Consider the following 24,732-nt stretch of genomic DNA (forward strand, 5'->3'; position numbering starts at 1 on the left):
TGCTTAATGCCTCCTGTGAGTAACATGCAATGCTTGGCGTCCATCTCTACGTGATCATCAATACCTGTTTTACCAGGAGTGAAGACAGTCTCCCAGGCATCACTCCCTCTTTCCTTTGCCCAAAATGCCAGGTTAAAAATATTAGTTGTTGCCTTAATAAATTCAAACAACTTAGGAAGAGGCATTTCGTCAAGTACTTACCAAACAACTACCTTCTCAAAGAAGGAAGAACCTAATACACCATATTCGTTTCTCATTCTGTTCTCATTCCCTCTATGGTGATACCTCCTCATCCTTACCTCCACTGTACTGTATCCACTTGGATCACCCTAGTAACAGGATAAGAATTTGCATACATGAGAGCTTCAGGACATGCTGTTCCTTCCACCTGGAATGTCTGTCACAGCACATTCTCTTGGCAAACCCTGCTCATCTACTAAGAAAGGGCTCACGTGGCATCTCGTCTCTGTAGTTTCCCCTGACTTACTACTCTTCCCTGGGCCATATTAATTGCTTGTGGCTTGAATTATGCAATTTTCTTCCTATCATATTTCGTTCTTTTGTTTTTGAGTCTCTTTCTCCTACTGATAGGCAAGAAGCTAACGGTAAAGAACACCCCTTACTTTTTGAATCCCTCAGTATCTAGCACTTAATATTAGCTGAATTGCATCTTTCTTTCAGAGAAGGGAACTATCAACCCCCAAATGCAAAATACAAAAAATCAAATAACCAAAAATTTTTTTCCATTTTATTAAACAAAATTAAAGGAAGATTTAGTACCAAAATATATCTCCTCCAGTATCAGGACTGAACAAACCCGTTCTGTGCTGTGGGGGTTTCAACTGGTATTTTAAATACTCCAAATAGTAAAGCTTCTTGGAGTATTTCTATAGATCTAATGCCTCAACTCATCTTTACCCTGCCAGAGCAGGATTACCCACTGCTGTAGCAAAGAAATGCAGTGTGAAGAGACAATATTGTCTCTAAACTAGATCTGACATCTCCCTCTTTCTGCTTGGGTTGAGAAAGGAAAGATTCCTTCCGCATCTTTTCCCCTCTGTTAGAAAATGTTTCTCCTTTCTTGATGTAGGAGGACTTGTCAGAATTTCACGGCCATGGGGAAAGCCAATATTCTGCTACCAGGTTAAGAGTAGAAATGACCTGATATCAACAAAACATTTACCACTTGGAATTGGGAACTGAGAATCAGTTAACTGTGCTTCACCACAGAATTGCTGGTGAAGCACTGACCTCTGGGCTCATCCACAGCGGCCAGGTGGTACCCACAGCAAGTGGAATCCTGGATTCCCAAGAGTAAGGTGCAGTTTCACCCCACCTTGCTTGGGTAGGGAGAGCAGGCCAGGTGAGGTTTTCTCCCTGCCTTACGCTTGTTATTTTCAAAAACGACGCCGTGTAGATAGCAAGCCATTTTTAATAAATCCTGGACAGTGTATGTTTTAATAAATAATTTAAACCAGAACCCTCTCTCCTTCCCAAATACTGGATAGTAACTATAGTAAATAAGTTAAACAAACAGACACCAAATAAGAAAATAAACCAGGGTAAACCTAAAGAGAGTCAGCTGTAGAGTTTAGTGAAGTTCAACTAAATATGAGCCTCTTTTTTCCAGTCCTTTATGATGACTTCAGATTGGAGCTCCTGTTGGGGAGGAGCCCCGGCATGGAGTGTAGTTTCCTGGAGCAGCAGATGTCTCTGTTATCCTAACCGACTTGTATTAAAGGCGAGAGAAGAAAACGCTGATGGGCTGGAAGTGGAGGAGCCCATGTTAGCAGTTGCACGCAGGACCATGGCAGGTTTTGTGGGATGAACAGAATTCTTGTGGGCTGAGTGTTTTTTGAAAATTCTCTCCAAGAATGCATGCAACTTAAATATTTCTTTACCAAAAAGGGAGGAGGAGGAGAAGCAGGAATAGAATGGTTTGCAATGTTGGAAAAAAAAAAAGTTTTTCCCCTCTGGTTCCTTATCTCTCCTCTCAGAAAGGAGCAGGAGAACAAACCAGTGACAAGGTGGATACTTCCTAACTTTTATCTTGATACAGCCAAGCAATTTTTCCATGTAAATCAAACATTAGTCCTCTAGAAGTTAAAGCTTCACTGAGAAGGAACAGGGGACAGAACCAAGTCCAGAACTCCAGTCCTAGAAATAGCCCAAACCTGACCATTCCTGCACCCACCTCCCGAAACCCCGGGGCTGTTTATCTCCTTATTTGTCAACGTGAATGCTTTCTTTTTATTGTTTTTGATGCTGATGTTGTTTCTTCTTGGAGGGTCCTGAAGTGACAGGGGCAGAGGAGTGTGAAATCCATAGGATGGGGAGGAGGAATGGAGGAGGAGTAATTCATCATCGCCAGGGGCTCCCTTTACTCTAGAACTTTATTTCCCTTTCAGTTTCACGTGTCTGGAGCTAGACTGCTATAAATAAGTTTCTGTTCATGGGACAAAACTGGCTGAGGGCAGTCTTAAAATGGGAGGCTTCAGGTGACTTCTTATTTCTTCTTTCCGGGGAGAATCGTGGGTCCTGCTTTGGTATTGCTCTCCCCACCCCAGTCCACTCCTCTGCCTGCGACATGTGCAGTCAGGCTGCCTTCTGTGCAGAAGCTGCCACTGTGGGGGCAGAACACAGAATGTGCACATACGCCTCTGGGGGATGACGTGGTTTTTGTGACTCACTGTAACTCAGTACTGGTAAACATGACAGACCCCAGCTCTGCCACTTTCTAGCATCATGACCTTGGGCAAGCGGACTAACTCCATTGATTCTTGCTTCCCTTGTTTGTGAGAGAGAGATGTCCCTGTGCTGCAAGGTTACTGGGAGAGCATGAAGTGCTGTTAGTAAGATGCTGAGCAGAGTGACTGGCTGGTGGTGAGTGTTCAATAAAACTCATCATCATTACCATCATCACCATCACCCTCATCATCATCTTCACCACTACCATCAACAGCATCATCATCATTATCATTATTTAATTGTTTCCAATCCCATTTCTTGGTTTACTCCTTTTTCTCAGCCTTTGCCAAACAATGTGACTCTGATCTTGGTCATGGAAGAAGAAAGACTCTTTTTGTTCAAGCCTGAAGTTTATCCTCATTTTTCTGCCCCCAAAGTAGAGGTCTGTTTCCTAAGCCTGCCCGTTCCCCAGGGCAGCCAGCTGAGGAGATCCTGCTCGCGGTCACTCAGGGTCCCTCTGTAAACCGATTTTTCTTCAGAATTATAGATTTCTGAATCCACAGGGATGCTCAAAGTTCCTTTTGTTCCTTTTATTATCAGTGCCATTCTTCTAGTCACCATCTGGGCTCCTGGTGCCTTAAGAAGCCATGTACCATAGGAACATTTCCAGTCTCATAACCCTGGTATTAAAACCAGCGTAACCATGACCCAACTCTGCATCCTGATCAGGAGTGGCCTCTTTCAAGGCTATTGTTACAAAAACTCTGCGAGCATTTTGAGAGGTCAGACTTGCCACTGCCTTCAGTTGCTCCTCTTTTGTTGTTGTTCTTATGATCCAACATGCCTAATGCAGAGTCTGGGGTTTTAATGATCACTGGTGACATGATTAAAGTTCACTCATTTTTAAGAGGTTAAGACTTCAGAGGTGTAAAAACGGCTTCACATGATATTCCCCTCAAGTGAGTTTATTTTTCTGTTCTGTGAAGAGTAGGGAAACACGTCAGAGGTGAGCAGAGAACCCTTCCCACGGCTCCTACAGGAGGAAAAGTTGAATTATCTCCGTTCCCTCAACCCTCTGCGTGGATGGTCCCCCTAAACCCTTGCCCTCTCATATAGTCACCCGTCAGGCCTTTGAAAACGTTTATATCATTGTGTTAGTTGTTTGATCTGCACTTGAAAGAATCAGAATGAATAAGTGACCTGAAGTAAAACCCATCTGAACACATTTGATAGATTACAGAAAATCATCCTGAAATGCCACATGCAATCTTCCTCTCTAGCTTTCAGTGGACATTAATGGCTAAATTCTGCTACAAGTTACATAAACACATTTGACCAAAAGAAGGGGGGAAAAAAAGCTATGCAGCATGAACACCCTTGAAGAAACAGAGCCAAATTCTGAGATGGTGTATAATTATGTACTAGTTACCGGATTCTGAAATAGCATGTAATATGCCAAAGAGATGTTTATTTCTCTTGTTTTTTTCAAAAGGGTCCCACCCAACCACCAAAAGGAGCAGCAGCAAAATAACTTGAGTTGGGTTTAACCCTCCTGTCCTACCGCTAACAGACAGACCTGTAAAGGCACTGCTAATTTGGTGCATATTTTAGGATGTCTTAGGAACAGCGTATACAGGAGGTTTCTAAGGGCTTCAATTTGAGCCAGTCATTAAAGGCGAGTCCAGCACAGGAAGGCGTCCGTGGCAAATGCCTATGATTTGGGAGTCATATCTGGTTATTAGGTCTTATGCTATTTGCACACCCGGAGTCCCCTGTGTTCAAGCATGCCACTGTGCTGCTGGTGAAAGCGGGGATTTCCACAAGCAAACAGCCAAGTTCACTGATGGCCCAGGGTTTCAATGTCCACCCAGTGCAAAATCTATCTTAGCAAATTATCTATATACACACAGATCGTATATGGACCAAGTTATTGAGGGGTCATTAAAGTCATGCAATTCATTCTTAAACCACTGCTTTAAACCTCTTCTGGAACATGGCAAGGGGTAGATTCGATAATGTAACTCATCACTGTTCCCGTCTAAGTAGTTTCTGTGGCTTGCTATACATTTAATTCAACAATGCTCAGAATATATTAAAGACAACCATATTTTATATGTAAAATAGATAAACAAGTTTATATTGTATAGCACAGGGAACTATATTTGTTATAAAACTACTATCTTGCAGTAGTTTATGGTAAAAAGAATATGAAAATGAATATATGTATATTCATGTATGACTGAAGCATTGTGCTATTCACCAGAAATTGACACAACATTGTAAACTGACTAGATTTCAATAAAAAAGGTTAAAAAAAAAAAAAGACAACCATATTTATTTTTTGCAGACCTTGTGGTTGGTGGTTTTGAAAATGCTCAATGAGGGTGGATTTGAATTTGAGCAACAGTTACACGTCAGCTGGATCTATGTCTGATAAACAGAATTGGCAGTCAAGTTAAGGAATGCTGGCTTTCATCAGTGACGAGGTGTTCCATTCAACATAGAAGAGTAAGGCTCCACCCCTACCCTTCAGAAGCTGTGGTCCGGTTGGATAGGAAGTCACACAAAAGGCAATTTCAATGTAATTTCATAAGCGATGAAAAAGAGGTGTGAAAAGGACGCTTTGGTATTGGAACAATGGGGACGTTCTAACATCAGATGATGGTGACGATGGCAAATTTGGTAAATTTCCTAAAAGTCATTAAATTCTACACTTAAAACAGGTGAATGTTACGATATGTCAATTATACCTCAATAAAGCTGTTTTTTAAAGAGAGTGCTGTGGGAGTACAGAGGCTCCCTTTGGTCCTAAATGAAAACTGCGGTCTTCACCCTCCTTTGTCAAGACAGTGAGGAAGAGGGAAGAGGAGGTTGGTACAGCAGCTGAGGACTGGGCTGGGCTGGCTGTGGTTCTTGAATCTGGGACCTGCCTCTACGTGAGGGGAAACCACCGAATTGCACAGTCAGTGCACATTTTACATACATTTCAAGAAGGCAATCTGAAAGGTGGCAAGGGAGGCTGGAGGCAGGGAGACTGGTTGTGAGGAAATCATGATCGTCTTGAAGATAAACTTTGGAGGCTGGAACCAAGCTGGTGGCAAAAGGATGAAAAAGGAAGGCACCAGCTCACAAGTTTTTAGGTAAACCTGGCAGGACTGGGTAACTGGGAGGATATGGGTGCGGAGGGAAAGGAAAGAGCCAGGAAAGGCTTGGGTCACTGTCTTCAGAGAGGGGATGCAGGAATGGGATGGACATGTGGAGTCCAACCATGGACGTGCTGAATTTGGGGATCCTGTGCGATATCCAGATGGAACCGTCCAGCAAGCGGGTGTGTGTGTGATTCTGACACTTTGAGAAGACTCGGGGTTACAAATCATCAGTATGTGAGTGGTGAGTGAAAACATAGGAGGGGTTGAGATGGGCCACAGAAACCTTGTGAATTAGAGGAAAATTGGGCTGATGGAAACCTGGGGGAATTAACATTTGAGGGACAGGGAGAGGAATGTGAGGGAAACAGGAGAGTGTGACATCAGAAAGCCAGAGAAGGAATGTTTTGAGAAGAAGAGAATAATAGTGTCAAACTGTAGATAAAGCTTCAGAAAACAGACTAAAAAGTGTCCATTGAATTTCTCTGCTGGTCTCAGTGAGAACAGTTTCAGGAGGAAGCGAGGAGACAGCCAGGCTGCGGCAGGTGAGGGAATGAACCGGGGGGAGATAGGGAAGCGGAGACAGGGGTGTGGCTGCCTGTCTGGGGGTATCTGGAGACTAGAAAGTGCCAGGGCTGCGGCTGGAAAAGGACACATGGTCCACAGACAGCTTTGTTCTTTTGTTCTTAGTGTAAGAGAGTCGAGCATGTGTGTGGGCTGAGCTAATAAGAGGAGAAATCTCAAGGATACAGATGAGAGGTCCATAGATGGAGAGGGCTTGGAGGCAGAGGGGCGTGGACCAAGTTCTCAGGCCCAGCACCAGCAGGGAGCATGTCCTTCACCCCTCGGGACTTGAGGGTTAGATGGGTGTGCAGCCTGGAATGGGAGGGGAAGGGTTGAGAGGCTTCCCACCTGATGGCCTGGGGCTCTTTGTTTGGTTTCACGTGTATGTAAAACAGGAAGAGACGTTTTTGTTGAAGTATAGGGATTGGAGGTTTAAAAAGTAAAGTTTGGATTGTGATCACAGAGGGAGCGGATGGACTAGTAAACATGTTGAGGTGAGTCATCCTTCGTTCCTTCTTTCCCTCCCCCACCCCTCCCATCTATAAGCAAGCCTGGGCTGCTTCTATTTCCTGGACCAGCTACTTCTCGACACCCCTACTCCTACCATGCGGATCTCTTCTAAATTTCTATCAGGATTTCTTTTCTAGTTTTTCTGCTTCTTCTCTTGCCCCTCCCAGACCTATTCCCACACAGCAGCCAGAGTGATCTTTAAAAAATGTATATCAGATCATACCACTCTCCTGCTTAAAATCATTTGGTAATTCTCACTGTGATAAGGAAAAACTCCAAATATCAAACTTTGTCCTAAGAGGCTTGACATGATCGGGCCCTATCTACCTCTTCCACACCCTCGCTTACTGTTTCAGCCACTCTGGCCTTTTGTCCAGTGCTCCAAGTTAGTTTCTGCCTCAGGGCCTTTGCACTTGCTGTCCTCCTGCTCCATGACCAAATGTTACTTCCTCAAAGAGGCTTCCCTGCCTGTGTAAAGTTGCATCACCCCATCCCCATTACTTCTGTTTTATTTGCCTCATGATATTTATCATATATTATATTGTCTTACATGTTAATTTACTTGTGTGTGTAGTTTGTTTCTCAATCCTAGAATATAAGAACTCCAGGAGAGAAGGGACTTTGTTCAGGACGTAGTAGGCACTTAATAAATATTGTTATTTATAAGGACAGTGTTGACAGTGTCCTTATTAACAAGGACAGTGTTGAAAGCTCAAATGAGATTAGAAAATGAAGCCGCAGTGGCTCCAAGCCACACAGTTGTGTAATTTTCTTCAGTGGAAACCATCAAATAATAAGACTGATTTTCTTATGCTCCTGTTCTAGAGACAATTTCAAACAAGAATTTCCAAACATGGGCCTCGTGGCAGAGGCATCTTTGTGAAAAGTAGAGGGACTCCCAGTGTGACCCGTTCGGTTGTTTACCTTCTTATTTATTGTACAGAAACTCCCTCACGTTTATAGTCTTGGAGGTGAGTTGACAAGTGGTGGGAGGAAATTGCTGACTCCATTTCCAGGCCCAGAGCTAAGCTGTGCGATACAGGTGAAATCAGGTTACTGAGTGAGGCCTGGTTTCCTTGGTGACCTGGGAGGTTCGGCTATATCTGAAATTGCTCAGAGGGAGAAAACCCTGAGAGCGGCAGTTCTGCCTTGTCTTTAGAGGAGTGCTTTTCAGTCCTCAGCTGAGGCTTAGGACATGCCTCCCCAATCCGCGGGGGCTGACCTGCAGCTAGCGGGCTGAGTGACACTTTCTAACTGCTCCCAGAATCCCACAACCCAGTCTGGCAAGATTGTCCTATGCCAGCTCTGGGTAATTACATCATGACTCCTCAGGCTCCCTGTCTGTTTTGTTTTTGCACGTAAACACTGTAACTAGGGTGACAAATAGTTAGCTTATTGTAGAATGTGCCAACCACCTTGCTTCTGGCAGGGTGACAACTGAGGACGGAAGGGTTATTTTATAAATGGTAGGACCACCCAGTTAACTCCTTCATGTCTTTTTTCTTGATGGTGGATCTATCAGATCTAGGCCCTGAGGTCATTTGTTGGTAAGGGTTGTGTGCCAAGCTCTGTGCTAAATATTTGAAAAATGTTATTTCATTTCCATAACAATATTCTCAGGTGGGTCCAATTATCCCCATTGTACAGATGAGGAAACTGAGACTCAGTGAGGTAAAGTGGCTTTTCATGATCACATAGTTAATAAGTGTGGGTTTGGGATTCTAGAAAACTAACACTGCTTATCATATACTGATGCTGTGTCCAAAACTCTCTCATAATCCTGTAAGTGAAGGTGGAAGATAATTCTGGTTTTCTGCAATTACCTGATATTCGGAGTTGACCTTGTGCTGCATGTCCCGCAGATATTGAACATCACTGACGAACTTCTGCCTATCCTTTGCTTCATGCAACATGATTCTTAATCCCCGACCTGCATATAAAAGATAAATAAATGGATTGTGATATAATCCTTCGTTGCTTTGCCGTATTTGGATTTATCTTAGTATAATTGCTTTTATTTTCTAATTAATCTAATTTCCATTGTTTGAAAGGCACAGATGCTCCTTTCAGGATGAAAGGGCTCTTTGTATGGGTGTTGATGGCCTTACAGCCCTCCTGTTCCAGGCATAAATAATGCAGCCACATTCATCAGCTGGCTTCAGTGAGCCTATCCTGGTTATTCGTGGGGAGTTAGATTGGCAGACACGTCATTCAGACCTCAGAAAAAAGTAAACTCAAGAACTTAGTTAAGTTAGCAAGGACCAAAGTTATGAGCCCCTGGTGACTTAAGCTCACTTACTCTGCAATGATCGCAGCCCTATTCCAGCTCAGGCACTAGCACTCAGCAAGGCGGCAGCCCCGGCCTTTGTGTTGCTACAACCTAGGGTGGGGGATGGACACTGACTATTGCTTTCCCCCATTCCCTTCAGGATCCACATTATTTCCTCACCAACCTGCTCCTCCTCTGGAATTTTCTGAAGGGACTGTCAGCACTGACCAGCCAGCTGCTCAAGCCAATAACCTCGGCATCTTTCTCCTTCCTCTTCCCTCTTCTGCCCCTTCCATGTAAAAAGCTGTTCCGGATGATTGTCTCTCCTGAGTATCCCTTGACTCCATCATGATTAGAGTGTGCGCACTGGCGTGAGAGTCTCTGGGTTCAAATCCCAGCTCTTTGAACACTGACAGGTGAGCCCTAATGGCGATAAGCACAATGGAGCAGAAATATGGGGTCCTCTGAGGACGTGTTACCAGGGGAGGGCAGAGCATGGTGTGGGAGGCAAGGTTTTCCTTAGGAAATGACATTGGGGTTGCCAAGGGGTGAGCTAGGCCCAAAGTGGGAACAGACAGGATCTTGGGCAGAAAGGACAGTAGGTATCAGGGCTTCAGGACAGGAGGGGCTGATGTGGATGAGGAATAGGAGGGCGGCTGGAGCAGAGAGAGAGAGAGAACAACAATAGCAGGGCTGGAGGGCAGCTCACGAGAGGCCTTGACCTTGAAAGTCATGATTCAAAGGGCCACATAGAGCCCCTGGAAGGTTCCAGCTGGGGCGGGGCATGATTAGATTTGCATTTTTAAAAGGTTCCTTCAGCTGTAGTGTGGAGACTGGGTGGAGAGTCGGGGAGTGGGGTAAGAATTGAAGTGGAAAGACCATGGGGGGCGGTATGTTGGAATAATCCAGGTAAGATGTGACCACACTGGGGTGGCCACAGGGGAGGGAAGGAGGAGGAGGAAGAGGTCATAGCTACTGTTTACCGAGTCTCCTCCGGAGGTGCTAAGAACTGTTCTCAACACTGACACTTACGAACTCATGCGATCTCCATGCTCACTCTATGAGGCAGGAATTATACCTCTGTCTGGCAGATGAGGAAACTGAAGCACAGAAGGATGAAGTAACCTGTCTAAAGTGACAGAGCTAGTAAGCGGAAGAGCTGGGATTTGAACCCAGAGGGTCTCCCATCTGTGGCCACACTGTAATCCTGATGGACTCAATGGACATTCAGGAGAAAAAACCATTAGGACCTGGAGACAAGGTGGGTGGGGTGGGAGATGGAGGAGTAAAGGAATCTGCCCACGTTACTGGCTCGGGCAGCTGGCTGGTCGGTGCCAACATTCCATTCAGAAAACTTGGAAGGAGCAGCAGGTTGGTGAGAAAACAATGTGGAGTCTGAAGGGGCTGGGGGACAGCAAATTTAGATGTCAAGCAGGCAGTTAGATGTAGGGCTCTGAAGCTGATTAGAGAAATAAAGAATCGGGCATCACGGGCATTTTTGCTGACAAATGAAGTTGCAGGCAGAATGAGTATTGAAAAGAGGACGATGACCCAGGACAAAATTCTGAAGAACACTCGATTTTAAGAACAGGTGGGTAGTGGAAGAGAAACTCTGGAAAGAAGCCAGAGAGGCGGGAGGAAAACCGAAATCCTGGTGGGTGCAGTTTCATAGATGCTGAGAAGTGCATGTTTCAAGGAGGAGTGAATAACCTCAGTGAGAGCATCTAGTGGAGTGACGGGGCTGAAGACAGATTGCACTGAGTTGTGTAAATGAGAGGTAAGTGAGCAGAGGTGATGCTTTCAAGAAGTTTGGCTCTGGATGGTGTGGTCTAAATTTAGGACCAAAATTTTGAGCTATTAAATGGCTCTGTTCATAGCGAATCTGCTAGAACTCATCTGTAAGGTCATCAAAGTTCCCACACTGTTCCTGTTTATGGTCCAGGGAAGCTCTTTCATTTATTTTGACAAATCTATTTATTTTACTGAGCTATAACTGACATATAACATTAGTTTCAGGTATACAGTGATATTTGTATGTATTACAAAATGTTCAGCACAATAAGTCTAGTTAATATCTGCCAGTCCATAGAGTTACATTTTTTTCCCTTCTTGTGATGAGAACTTTTAAGATCTACTCTCTTACCAGATTTCAAATACACTGTATTATTGACTCTGGTCACCATGCTGTACATCACATCCTCAGTACTTATTCATTTTATAACTAGAAGTTTGTACTTTTTAGACCCCTTCACCCATTTCACCCACTTCCTACCCCACGCCTCTGGCAACCACCAGTCTATTCTCTGTATCTATGAGTTCAGTTGTTTTGTTTCATTTTTTAGATTCCACGTATGAATGAGATCATACAGTGTTTATCTTTCTCTGTCTGACTTATTTCACTTAGCGAAATGCCCTCAAGGTCAATCCATGGTGTCACAAATGCCAAGATTTCCTTCTTTTTTGTAGATGAATTTTATATATATATATATATACATACATACACACATACACATACATATCACATTTTCTTTATCCATTCATCCATTGATAGACTCTTACATTGCTTCCATGTCTTGGCTATTGTAAAAAAAAATGCTGCAATGAACATAGGGGTGCATATATCTTTTTGAGTTAGTATTTTCATTTCCTTTGGATAAGTACCCAGAAATGAAATTGTTGTATCGTACGTAGCTCCATTTTTAATTTTTTGGAGGAACCTCCATACTGTTTTCCATAATGGCTGCACCAATTTACATTCCTACCAACAGTATACAAGGGTTTTCTTTTTTCCACATCCTTGCCAACCCTTGTTATTTCTTATCTTTTTGATAAAAGCCCATTCTAAGAAATGTAAGGTGATAGCTCATTGTGGTTTTGATTTACATTCCCCTGATGATTAGTGATGTTGAGCACCTTTTCATGTACCTGTTGGCCACCTGTATATCTTCTTTGGAAAAAAGTCTGTTCAGATCTTCTGCCCATTTTTTAGTTGGGTTGTTTGTGTATTTGCTATTGAGTTATATGAGTTCTTTATATATTTTGGATATTAACCCCTTATTAGATACATGATTTGCAAATATTTTCTCTGATTCTGTGGGTTGCCTTTTCAATTTGTTGATGGTTTCCTTTGCTGTGCAGAAGCTTTTCAGTTTGACGTAGTTCCACTTGTCGATTTTTGCTTTTGTTGCCTTTGCTTTTGGTGTCACATTAAAAAAAAATCATTGGCAGGACCAATATCAAGGACCTTACCGCCTTTGTTTTCTTCTAGGAGTTTTATGGTTTTAGGTCCTTTGTTCAATTCCTTAATCTATTTTGAGTTGATTTTTGTGTATGGTTTAAGGTAGGGATCCAGTTTCATTCTTTTGTATGTGTTTGTCCAGTTTTCCCAACACCATTTATTGAAGAGGCTGTCATTTCCCCATTGTATATTCTTGGCTCCTCTGTTGTAAGTTGGTTGATCATACATGTGTGGGTTTATTTCTGGCTCTCTGTTCTGTTCCATTCATCTGTGTGTCTGTTTTTCTGCCAAGATCACACTATTTTGATTACTGTAGCTTTGTAATATAGTTCGAAATCAGTGTGATGCCTCCAGCATGATTCTTCTCTCCTACACATTTTTAAATGACAATCATATGATAGGTACTACTCTAGGCTCTGGGGAGACAGCAAGATAAGACAGATGACATCCCTGTGCTCAGGTGTCTACATTCTAAGGCTTTTCTTCCCTATTCTGTTTTTTTATTTTTTTAATTTTTTTTTCTTTCTCCAGTTGTACAGATATTGGCAGAATCAGGCTGCCCTTGACCCATGGTGACCCAGTGTCTGGTCTGGTCACTGTGAACTCTTGCCAGGTTTAACACTGAGCCCTGAACAATATATCTAGCAACTTGTGTTGGTCCCTCAGGGGTTATTTTCTCTCAAGTATAGAAAGCTGGTCGTTGAGAGTCAGAATCTAAAACTACAACCCAATAGGTAGTGCCACCAATGACACACAAAACCTAAATTTTATCTCTGAACATTTTAATAGTCATTTATGGAACTCTAAAAGACCACTTTTAACTTTTCACATAAATTTGTATCTGCATGGAATAAAGTGATGCTTTTCAGAAGACAATCGTGTTAAAACAGGCAGAAGGATGAACCCTTGCTGCTACTGTTGGAAAGAGAAGCCTGTTTGAATATTAATCAGGCAGAAGGCATAAGGATTCATAATGAAAATATGTTAACGGTCACTAAAGGAACACGTCCCAGAGTCCACTTGGCTGATACATTTTGGTTACAAAATTAACATAGAAAAGCCAGCTAATCTAGCCTGGCTTTAATGCAGTGTTATTTTAAGGGGGCTTCTAAGTCAAGAGGCATGAAATCACTTTGTCTAAATAGGTAGGAAATTACACTATTTGAATTACTCCTTGCTAGGTTACCTCTGACTTCACAATCACCTACCAAATAAAGGACTTTAAAATTGCCTACAGAAGTCTCTTTGCCCTCCCCTAAACTCTCTAGTACTGTACTCTACTATAATACAAATATTTAGAAGCATCATGGTGCCACCTGTAATCTCTTAAATACATCAGTACTTTGGGAGATAGAACAAATGCTCCAGGCCCCAAGGAAACAGATTATTGGAGACAGAGGAATTAGATGGTAGGTGGATCACCCTGGTTTAGGCAAACATTCTCCACGTTTCTGAAGTGTCACTTGAACTTCATATTGTTCTGCAGGTTCAAAAAACTGACCAGGATGAACACAAAATAGAAATAACTGGATGGAAATAAATCCAGCTGAGATAATGCTTAATTCGTGGAGCTCGGTGAATGTGGGCCTACTTAACCAGATGGCCATTTGAAGCCAAAAATTTTTCCTTAGCAAATAGACAGGTGGAGGGGAGGAGAGTGATAATAAAAAATGTGGGCAGGGCGGGTGTTTCTAAAATAGCATTCCGTGTTCTCTTCTATTTGTCACCTTTGAACTGCTTCTCAATTTAACATCTTCTCATGGTTATGCACGCTTCTAAGTCTCCAGTGATAACATACTGTGCCAAATTTGTGCTTTAGAAATCAACATAAGCAGCCATGTTAAATAGGGAGAAGGAGCAGGAAAAGAGAAGGGAGTAGGAGGCATGTGGGAAAGGAGTCTTGCTTTGCTGAAAGTGAGAGTGAATGATTTTTCTTGGCCTCAAAATTCTGTATCTGTGAAATTTCGGTCAGAAATATTCTAAGAACTTTGTGACATATGTATTCCTCTCTAGTGTACATTTCCAATGAATTCAAAATTGAATTTCCCAGACTAAGGAGAAAAAAGTCTAATTGCAGAATATATTCCTTTCAGTTCTCTAAAAAATCATTGACTCTGTCTTCTTGTTTTCTGGCCACGTTTGGCAAAAGAATTGATTCAAAGGGAGTTCTTTTTATGAACAATTAAGGGATTTCACTGTTTTCTTACTATGTTCTCATTAAAGTAAATATTTTATTGGTCCGATCACAAAGAAAAATGTCAATGTAAGCCTCTCTTTAGGTTGAATGTTCCTTTGAACCAAAATTAAATGGCTATGTTCATATTTGACAATCAGATTTATGAGTTTCCTCTTTTCTATAACTGGGTGCTTGGAAGAAGGATTGCAGGAGACCTTATTCATCCTTTTACGTAATTAATTAACTTGTAATGACAAAGATGACAGAATTCGTTTAAATTTAGCTTTAAAAAATCTTAAGAGTTTAAAAATCTTAACTTATAAAAATGTTTTGAGTAAGCTACAAAGATGAGTGATTTGGGCTCAATTTTCCTACCACTCCGCTACTGAGAGAATACTATGACCAAAAGAAAAAAAGAGAGAATCAAGAGGGGTGAGGGTAGGTGGTCTGGCTCTTCCAGCTAGTTTGGCTCGGGAGATCCAAGAGAAGTGTTGTGCTGTAAAGGGCTTGTAAGAAAAGCTCTTTGGCGGTGACTATTTTATTGTGAAACTGGGAAAGAGCTGGGAGGTCAGACACTGACCATCAAGCCCAGAAGAGAGAGACTCGACGTGTACTTGGGAAACTTTGGGGCTGAGCGGGGATGTCACAGGCTTGACAAGCAATTTGATGCTGTCAACAATATCAATAATGTCGTACTCAAAAACCCGAGGGGCTGTGGTCAGTGTGTATTCTCCTGGACCTGGACTCCAGGAGAGTCTGCGGGGAAGTTATGTACGGGCGGGTCGACTGCCATTGGGCAAATAAATGATCCCAGAGTCCCCGAAACCTGTGCCTTTGAGGCAGAAAAATACGGCGACTGTGGTCAGCAGGAAGGAGGGAGCGGCCAGGCCTCCAGGCTTCAGGCCTGATTTCCCTACAGAATCGTAGAAGTCGAAATGAAAGGTGGTCCCCATCTCCTCCCCCTACTTCCTCGGAGGACCAGGGGCCGCACGGTCGCTGGCGCGGCGGGAGCGGTCCGGGCTGACCGGGCCGTTACCTTGCGAGTCAGTTCTTCCCCTTGCGAGGGGCTAAAGGGGCCGAGGGACGGCGCAGGCGGGCTGGTCCAGGGCGGGGGAGCAGCCCATCAATCGCGCGAGGGCCGTCCTTGTGCTCCTCTTCCTTCTCTCCTCTCTTCTCCCCTCCCTCTACCGCCCCCTCTTCCTCCTCCTCCCCGGAGGCAGCTTTTAGCGGCGGTGGCCCGGGCTTTCTTGGGGCGGTGGCGGTGGGGGCGGCTGCCTGGCGTCCTCCCGTTTCCTTGGCAACCGGGCCTCCTCCCTCGCGCGGGAGCTGGGTGCGGCGAGCGCGGCCCTGGGGGGCGGGGCGGGGCTGCGGCCTGGCGGTCCTGAGCCCGGACGTGGGCGCCCCGCCGGTTGCCGTGGGAACTAGTCTGGATGCGGTCAGGAAGGCAAAGCGGTGATGGCGGCAAGCGGAGAAGAGATGCCGAAGAAGGAGGCAGATTGGCTTTGTCTTGATGTTCAAAGCCCACACCCAGATATCGAGGCTTTCACTCCTGCCCTGAATCAGTGCTGTGCTTTACAAAGAATGAGGTTAGAAAACTAGAGAGGAACATGTTTTCAACTGAATAAAATAATATTAAAGGCAATACACTGGGAGAGGGAAAGACAGTGCAGCCCTGGAGTTTGAGCTGTGCAGGGGAATCTCTGAAATGTCTGATCCAACATAAAAAGGATGAAATAAATGATGAAGGGAGGCACCCTATCAGCAGCAGAACTGAGACAGGAACCCAGTTATCTCCTGTTTATCAGTACTCTTGGCTGCCTTTCCCAAGGAAGGAGGTTCTTAGAGGTTTAGACCAGTGCCCACAGATTTGGAAAGAAGGCACCGGAACCTGTGCTAGACTCACTCTCTGCCAGGTTTATTTCTGTTTGTGGTTTTCATAGGCAAAGATGAGTCTCTTCCATTTATTGTGTGTATTTAGGCATTCAATAATTTGCCAGCTGAGGTCAAGTTAGGACATTTTTGACTGGGTAGAGAATAGGGGAAAAGGAGAATAGAAATTCTTGGAGCTTTCATCAGTGCCCAGAATACCTCGGTGTCTGTGGTTTGGGTGTCTTCTGGGCAATCCCCCAAATCCCCTACAGCATCACACCCTCCTTTCTGTTCTTATCACCACCACCCTGGTTTTGGGCTCCCTAACCTCTTAACTGGATTATTATAAGGTCCTCTTAACCACACCCTGGACCGCCGTCTTCCACACCTTCTCCCCACCATTTCCCCTGTTCTATATCAGTATAGATCCAATGTCATCAGGCTCCTGCTACGAAGCTCTCAAAATTCTTCACTCTCTGGGGAATTAAATCCTCTCCCCAGGGCTCATGTTCTTGGTTTTCCTCATTTAGCACTTCGCTCATACTTCAGCCAGATGAGACTGTATTACACACTGAACATCACTCTCTGCCTTCACACCAACTTCTGAGGCATATCCTGAGCCACGCAGAACCCAGATGAGATATACTTAGATGAAGTCTTTGTTTTGGGCACTTTGTCATCCAACCTTCATCGGTCTTTCAGCAATCCCTAGTACCTTTCCATCTCTAGTGGCCCAACCCACATTCTGTTCTTGTTCTCAGCTAGCTACCAAGTAAGTCCTTATTAAAACATTAACTGATAATTGAAGCTTTAACTGATAAGTACTAACCTAAGACCTCTCCCCATGGTTTTTGCTTTTCAAAAAGAGATGCTTGAACATGCAAAACCTCTAAGACACACTGGATTGAAACTATAATAGTGAAATAGTAGGTAGAGAGTTTGTTCTGTTGGAGCTAAGGTCCCCCTCAAATAAAAATAATTATAATGATTGATGATTAACAGAGAAGGAAGTTGAAACCCAGGTGAAATAGTTGAAGAAAAGTGGTAAGTAACAGACCAGGTTTCAAAGCAGGGCTTCTAATTCCTCTGTGTTGTCTCCTAGTCAGAAAAGCACCTTGGTACATACTGGACCCAGATTTTTCTCCTTCCATTTCAGCATCTGTATAAAATAATACTTTCTACCTCAAAAGATTGCTGTGGGGATTAAATGAGGCAGGACAGATGAAGTACTTCACGTGATACTGGGTGTACAGTCAGCACTCACTAATCAGTAACTTTACTTTCTGAGGCACATTTAAAGATTGTATTTAAGGCATATGATTGTCAACCAGAAATATTTAAAGATTTTTAAGTTACAAGGTTTGGAGATGTTGCTTCATGTCCCAGTTTTAAACTCTCCTACATTTCAAAGAAATTTCTGAAATTTAAGTTCTATGAAAAGAATCATGGTGCCCTTGAAAGAGGATGAGAGTGCCAGAGGTCAGCCTGTAAAAAATTACTGAGCAACTCCTAGCTTAGTGTTTAATGAGTAAACTTGAGCTTAGCCTGCAAATTACAAATAGGATTAGTTATAGCATTTAAGAGCAAAGTGCTAAAGAAGTGAAATAGTGAAGTGAGGAAGAAACACAATTCCTGGTTGGGGAAAGGATCCTGTTCTTCACTGCTCTTTGCACACTGTCCCTGATAGATGAAACATAAATGAAGAAAAAAAAAAACTTAGACTTAAGTGGAGTCTAATGACTGAGCTATTTGGTGCTTGCAAGTAAGCGTCAAGAAGTTCTTTAGTCTAACAGTTCTGCAAAGGGCAATTTCAAGTAAAAAATTTCAGAAGTCGACCTCATATTTGGTTCTGGAAATCACATTTTTGAGGGAAATATTTAACTCAGTGCAACGAGTAAGCTGTCCAGAGGGGCAGCTGTGCATTCTAAGCCTCCCAAGGGACGGGTGCCCCGTGGAGACCTGGCCAAGCTACTCACTTGATCTGGAAAAACCCGTGCTGTCTTTGTTCATCTAGTATTTTCTCTTCCTAAGGGAGAGAGAGAGTCTAACTAGGTCTCTTTGTCACTATCTAATCACTGATGGGCATAGAGCTTCATGCCAAGTAGCCTCAGAAGGAGATGGACTCCCTCATATACGACATGGTTATTTTTGACCTTGGGCCTTGCCATGTCTAATGGGCTTCTGTTCTCATCAGTTGAAGCCAATGAGGTGATGTTGCCTTCATTCAGTGCACAAGATGTGTGCCATGGCAGATGGTTTACAGAATGAATCTCTGGGAGTGACTTTCCTGAGAAAGGATGATAGTCCCCTTCATGGGTTCTCCTCCAGGGCCTCTCTCTGCAGGGGGTTCATCTGATTAATTTTCAAAACTGGCTAATGGCTTATTCAATATGCCATGGTCTGTTGTGATATTCTGCATTCATCCCAGAGATATATTTGGCCAGACTGTGGGTATGCGATGTGACCATCTCTTAATATCGCTCATTAAAAATGGTCCTTTATTGATGTCATTAAGATGGCTAAAGATCTTGGCAGGCTGTTTCAAGGTGAGCCCTCTGGTCTATGTATATACATTCTGGTGGAAGTCATAGAAGACCCAGGACTGGGTCCTTGGTTTTGTAAGATCGGAAATGCTGTTTTAGTTAATTTAGAGTTGATCTTTTTATGAACTGATTCCCAATAATTCCACTCAGCAGAAACTAAATGTCCTCCACCTGACTAAGTTGTTATTTTATCCCAGAAAATAAAGCTGACCATGGTCATGTGTACCAGGTACTCCCTCTTGGTGGAAAGGCATCCCCAGGGGATCATATTAAAGATCAGAAGGTTTGGTGAATATTGAATTAGATCAAAGGGAATTGAGCATTCTTAAGGGATGTCTCTTGCAGGCTGAGGAGGCCTTAAGGACTAACCTTCCTTCCCTCCAGAGATGTTTGTCTGGATAACTGATTTGGACTATTCACCTGAAAGCTTTAGGAAATTTTTTTTAACCACATCTTTATTTCAGTTAACCGCCTTTTTGCTCAACTTTATGGGACCATTTCTCTTCCAATTATGCCATTAACAACATAGTTTGGAGTTGAGAAGGCCTGGGTTAGAGTCCCATCAGTGACCCTCACTGTATGATAGTGAACAACTTTTAGCTCCCTTCAGACCTTGAGATCCTCACAGTTACAACGGGAATAGTCAGAGCCTCCTCACCAGCTTGGTGTGAGGACAATGAAATAGCAAGTGCAAAGTTTCTGGCATTTTGCCTGCCTCATGAAAGCTTCTTCAACAAATGGTAGCTATCACTATCATGTGCATATTGTAGCTTTAATTCTCCTTGCTGAAATCTGAGGGTACCCCAAGTTACAGCACCCATGAATTTATTAAACATCTCCAAAGACTTGTTATTTCTTAAGAATGTTAATCCCATGTTGCTAAAATCATGGTAGCTCATTTCATTTCATGGAGGTAATGAGAATTGAACTCAGGACCTCGTGCATGCTAAGCACACGCTCTACACTGAGCTGTAGCCCAGCCCCATTGTAGCTAATTTTATATTAGTATTATTTTATTCTGAATTTCAGAGAGTGACATTTGATGACCTCATACCTAATTGTGAGGGTGTATCCAGTTTGGGGCTTGCAGCCATCCATAAACAATTTGAAATTTAGTAATGCCTGTCAGGTTTCATAGGTCAAATATTTGAGACCTGATTGTCTTGTGGGATAAAGTAGACTCTATTAGAGATTGGCAAACTCTCTATAATTAATAAAAAAAAAGTATGTCCTTTGGAAGGAATCCCTTAGAATTTTCCTCTTTTGGAATTGTAGCTGGTCTGTGGTGCTGTTTTACAAAGAAATGGCAAATATTAAACTTTATTGGGATATTGCTTGAAAGTTCAAACAGGCTTTGATTTCTTTATCCACATTCGAAGCTTCAGACTTTTCATAACCCTTCATTATGACAACTGATGCATCTGATGTGAGATTGGATGCAATTACAAGAACTCTGAGAACATAACACATACTACTTTTTCTGAATTTCTGAGAAATTATTACCAAAGGAAAGAATTTGACTTCTGTCCAGGAGGAGTATCTGATTTGTTTGGATTTTGGATAAACTCAAGCCATATATGTTTGGCCAAGAGTAATTTGTGGACTGATCATCAAGCCCTGAGCAAGACTCAGGCTTCAGAAATCTATGACAACATCGAGACCTCGCGTGATCATTACACATGCTTCTGGACAGATGAATACTCAGGCCAAACACAACAACAACAACAAACCCTTCTCACCAACAGGGCACTGAGCAACTCCTAGACCTTCATGAAGTTTTGTTTCGGGTAAAAGTGCCAAGCAGGTGAGAGAAAACAGAGCAACAACCAGACGGCAGCCTCCTAGAGCAGCAGGGGCAGGGCTGGTTTGGGGGGCTGGTGGTGAATCTCCAGTCATCAAGACTGTACCACCCAGAAGAGCATTCATTCCTGACATAGACTGTTTCTAATGTCTGTACTCTTTTCTCTTCAGGGCTCTTTCCTTTATGATTGTCTTTCTTTGCTTTTTTGGGGGGAGTGGGGTAGGGAATTAGGTTTATTTACTTATTTACTTTTAGAGGAGGTACTGGGGATTGAACCCAGGACCTTGTGCATGCCAAGCATGCACTCTACCACTGGAGCTATACCCATCCCCCCTATGATTCTCTTTCTGTTTTTCTAGTTATATGAAAGTAGCATCAGATTAGCTGCTAACTCTAATTTCCTTCTTTAACCCTTTGTGTCGTCTCATTGCCTCTGCCCCCACCAAGGAAGATGCTTCCTTCCCCTGTAACTGGGGGCGGGGGGAGGCCCTCTCAGGGTATCAACAGACAGCAGGAACAGCTTCGAGGTCTAGCTGAGAACTAGGTGTGGAGCAGCAGGGAGGAGGAGGAGATGCTTAAAGATGGATTGCTGGGGACTGCTGCCAGTGTTCAAAGCAGTGCAGCCCCAACCGGTGAATCTAGAACACTCTATCCATTCACTTAATGAGCAAATCTTTGGTGGATGTCAAGGATATTTACATGTAGACAAATCAATAAGTACACACGGACAAGTGCTATCAGCACCAAGACTCTAATAGCGTGCAGTGACAGAGGATATTGGGGGTGGCGATGGGGAGGATGGGGACCTATTTAGCCAAAGAGGTCAAAGATGGCCTTTCTGGGTGAGACCCGAAGGATGAAGAGGAGCCAGCTCTCTGAGGGTGGAAAAGGGGCACAGGTGGAGGAAATAACATGGGGAAAGTCTTGAGGTGAGAGAGAGCTTAGGGGACTCAAGAGCTGAAAGGAAGCCAGTATAGCTGGAGGACTGTTGTGTGGGAAGGCTGGTGAGGTTGCAAGATTTGGGATTGGGTTTTATTCTAAGTACAATGGAAAGCCATGGAGTGTTTTGACCTATATTTTTTAAGTTTAAAAATTTTTTATTGTTATGGAAGTATAATTGATTCATAATGTTATGTAAGTTTCTGGTGTACAGCACAGTGATTCAGTTATATACATATATATTCTTTTCATTATAGATTATTGCAACCCATTGAATATAATTGCACTTGTGTGCCGATGTGTGCAGGTGTGCATATGTACACGTGTCTGACAAATCATGTGGAGACCTGTGAGGAGGTTCTTACCAGAACTGGTAGATGTGGCCTCTTGATCTCTATTCTAGCCTTTGAGGAAACTTCAAAATGTCATTCAAGCACATGCTTGGCCAGTGGCACAAGACGACGATGAAAGATGAATTATCAAGCCAATTCTTCTACTTCCAGGGCATAGACAAGACCAGAGGGCCCACCTTGGGTAGTCTGTCCCGATCCTTAACTCCCAGTCTCTGGTGTCAGTGAGTTTCCTCAGAATGTCCCTTAGTGATGCATTTCTGTCACACACCAAGTCGTGCTCCTTTTACTCCCACCTCTTTCTTCCTTTCTTGCCCTCCTCCTCCTCTCCTTCCTCTTCCCTCTTTTCCCTCCTCATCCCATCTCCCCTCTCTTCTCTCTCTGCCTTTCTCATTACTAGAGGAACTTGCCAAACCGCTCTTTGATTTCTGTTTTCCCCAGCAAATTTCTTGGCTGGTCATTTCAGTCGCCGGGTCTCTGCTCTCTTTCCGCGCTGGTCCCTTCCCGGGTTCCTCTTGCCTCTCCTCCACACTCTGCTCCCCCTCCCCTCCCTCCACCCACCAGCTCTGAGGTCACCCAGTTTTAAAAATGTCAACAGGGAAAAGGGCTCCTGCTCTCACCCTGTAAAGAGAAGATGTGAAGCAACGAAGCTCAGTGACATCAGTCCACGGGCATCAGCGCCGTGGAAGACAGTTCTTGAAAACCAGACGGAACAGAAGGTATCACTGTGCGGCCTCCCTTCTTGGCTCACAGCACCCTCTGAGTCAGGATAATGAGAGAACATTCTTGAAACATTACTTAACCACGCTCAGTCCTCAAACAAATTCCTGGATGTGTGTGGAATACAGTACCCCAGCAAGCCTGAGCACAGACGTGCGGGACGGACTTGTTAGCACTCTTCTTAGAGTTGCTACCTCGACAAAGCCACCTTCTCAGCCAGTTAATGTATGTTAAATTTTTGAAAAAAGAGAAAAAAGGCCAGAGACACAGTAGGGCCTCTTATGGCTGCATTTTCATAGTTTTGTATTGTGGTGATGGAGTCTCTGTCTTGGGGTATTGCAGGGAGCCCCTGACATCACACATTAGCAGGAAGAAGTTATGGAAAATTCTTATCAGATATAGAAAAAAAAAGATATTGTCCATTTCCAAAATCAAGCAGAGGGAGAGAGTCACATCCAGGGTATAGTTTGTCCTTTATTTTACCTACACCTGGAGGGCTGTGTGTGTGTGTTTAACACAGGCGGCTTATCTGAGTGGAATTTAAGAAATTAATTTAACTGAAAATGATTAAATTACAAAGAGAGGGAAAAGCGTTTGGTTGGCATCATACGGGGTCAGAGGCCATTGCTAATGCAATATTTCATCAATTGGCTCATTGCTATTCTTGCATTGATGTGATTTAGTTTCTCAGATAGCTCTTATCGAGGCAGGCTTGCACTGGATACATTATACAGATGCCTCATAATCATTTCAGTGTGTTTACTTTAAAATTTTAAAAGCAATTAAGCAATTTAAAACATATTCATGTGTGTGTGTGTGTCCCCACAACCACAGAGAGATGTTATAGCTGTTCGGACAAGGATTCTGAGTGAACACTAGGGCAAGTGTTAAATTTATACACTGTAGTGCCCTTCATGCATTTCAAAGAGCTTCATGCAGACGAATGTTAAGCTTTTTTCATACCCATTGAATATACCATTATCTCTTTTAATACACTGAAGAAACCAGAGGACAAAGAGTGTCCCTGTGTCCCTTATCCAAGGCTACACAACTGTTGCTAGAACTGTGAGCTTTCTGAGTGCCAGGCACTTACTTGCCACAGATCACAAGTGCTGGAAAGCGGTGGTGGGTCAGTTTGCTAAAAAGAGTAATAATCTACTATGGTGGGGGGGTAGGCTTTTGATATACCCTGACTTTTAAAAATTTTGATACAAAATAGAGCAAAACAAGTCATAATAACGGTCTTCTTCGTAAACAAAACCTACCGAGGTCGGAGATAAAACAGTAACGAGTGTCCGTGGGAAAGGGCCAAGCAATGTTTTGGCAGCATCTGAACAGGTAAGTGTGCACATAGGTGGCAGTAACTTCATGTCCTGACCTGTCTCACGCCTCTTCCCCTTCATCTTTGTTTCAGAATGTTGTATCCAAGGTTTAGAAACACAGGCAGAGTTTGATGCAGGGGTTTGGAACCAAGTGCCATCAGCAGGATGATAGATTGTCCTGGTGCCCCCCATGAGGCAGAGAGGTACAGTCATGTATTCATTCATCAAACGCTTACTAAGCAGCACTGAAGTGCCAAGTACTGTGCTAGGTTCTGGGGACTTAGAGGAATAAGACGTGGTCTTTGTGCTTGTGAGGGAGGAAGGAAAGTAAAGAGGAGCAAGCTCTACAACAGAGGGAGGTGTGGGCCTGGGAGAGGGGGAGGGGGGTGGAAAGAGGGAAAAGAAGGGTTCTCACGGTGAGGGATGGGGGTGACCTCAAGTATTGCTGGAGGCTTTACTCAGTGTGGCCTGCTGGTGCATCATTTCCGTTCCACCGGAAGCCAGTGCCAGAGGCAGGCTCCACCAGTGCCGCCAGCTCTCCCGGCCTCCCCGTCTCTGCCCTTTTCCTCCCCGACATTCCTTCCTTCCCAGTCTGGA

General features: G+C 43.6%; 1 protein-coding gene across 4 annotated transcripts in view; it reads right to left on the bottom strand.

Annotated features, from left to right (window-relative positions):
• Positions 1-24,732, bottom strand: part of MARCHF10 (membrane associated ring-CH-type finger 10) — an 88,497-nt gene that overhangs the window by 61,601 nt on the left and 2,164 nt on the right. For 3 of the 4 annotated variants that reach the window (XM_010956006.3, XM_074343440.1, XM_010956005.3), the window contains exon 2: positions 8,732-8,838. In XM_010956006.3, the coding sequence (XP_010954308.2) occupies positions 8,732-8,821 (90 nt within the window). In that variant the 5' untranslated portion in view covers positions 8,822-8,838. Of the gene's footprint in view, positions 1-201; positions 348-8,731; positions 8,839-24,732 lie in introns of those variants that run through there. The other variant, XM_074343442.1, reaches the window with a different exon arrangement.

This window comes from Camelus bactrianus, chromosome 16 (assembly GCF_048773025.1).
Source record: "Camelus bactrianus isolate YW-2024 breed Bactrian camel chromosome 16, ASM4877302v1, whole genome shotgun sequence".
Classification (NCBI taxonomy): Eukaryota; Metazoa; Chordata; class Mammalia; order Artiodactyla; family Camelidae; genus Camelus; species Camelus bactrianus.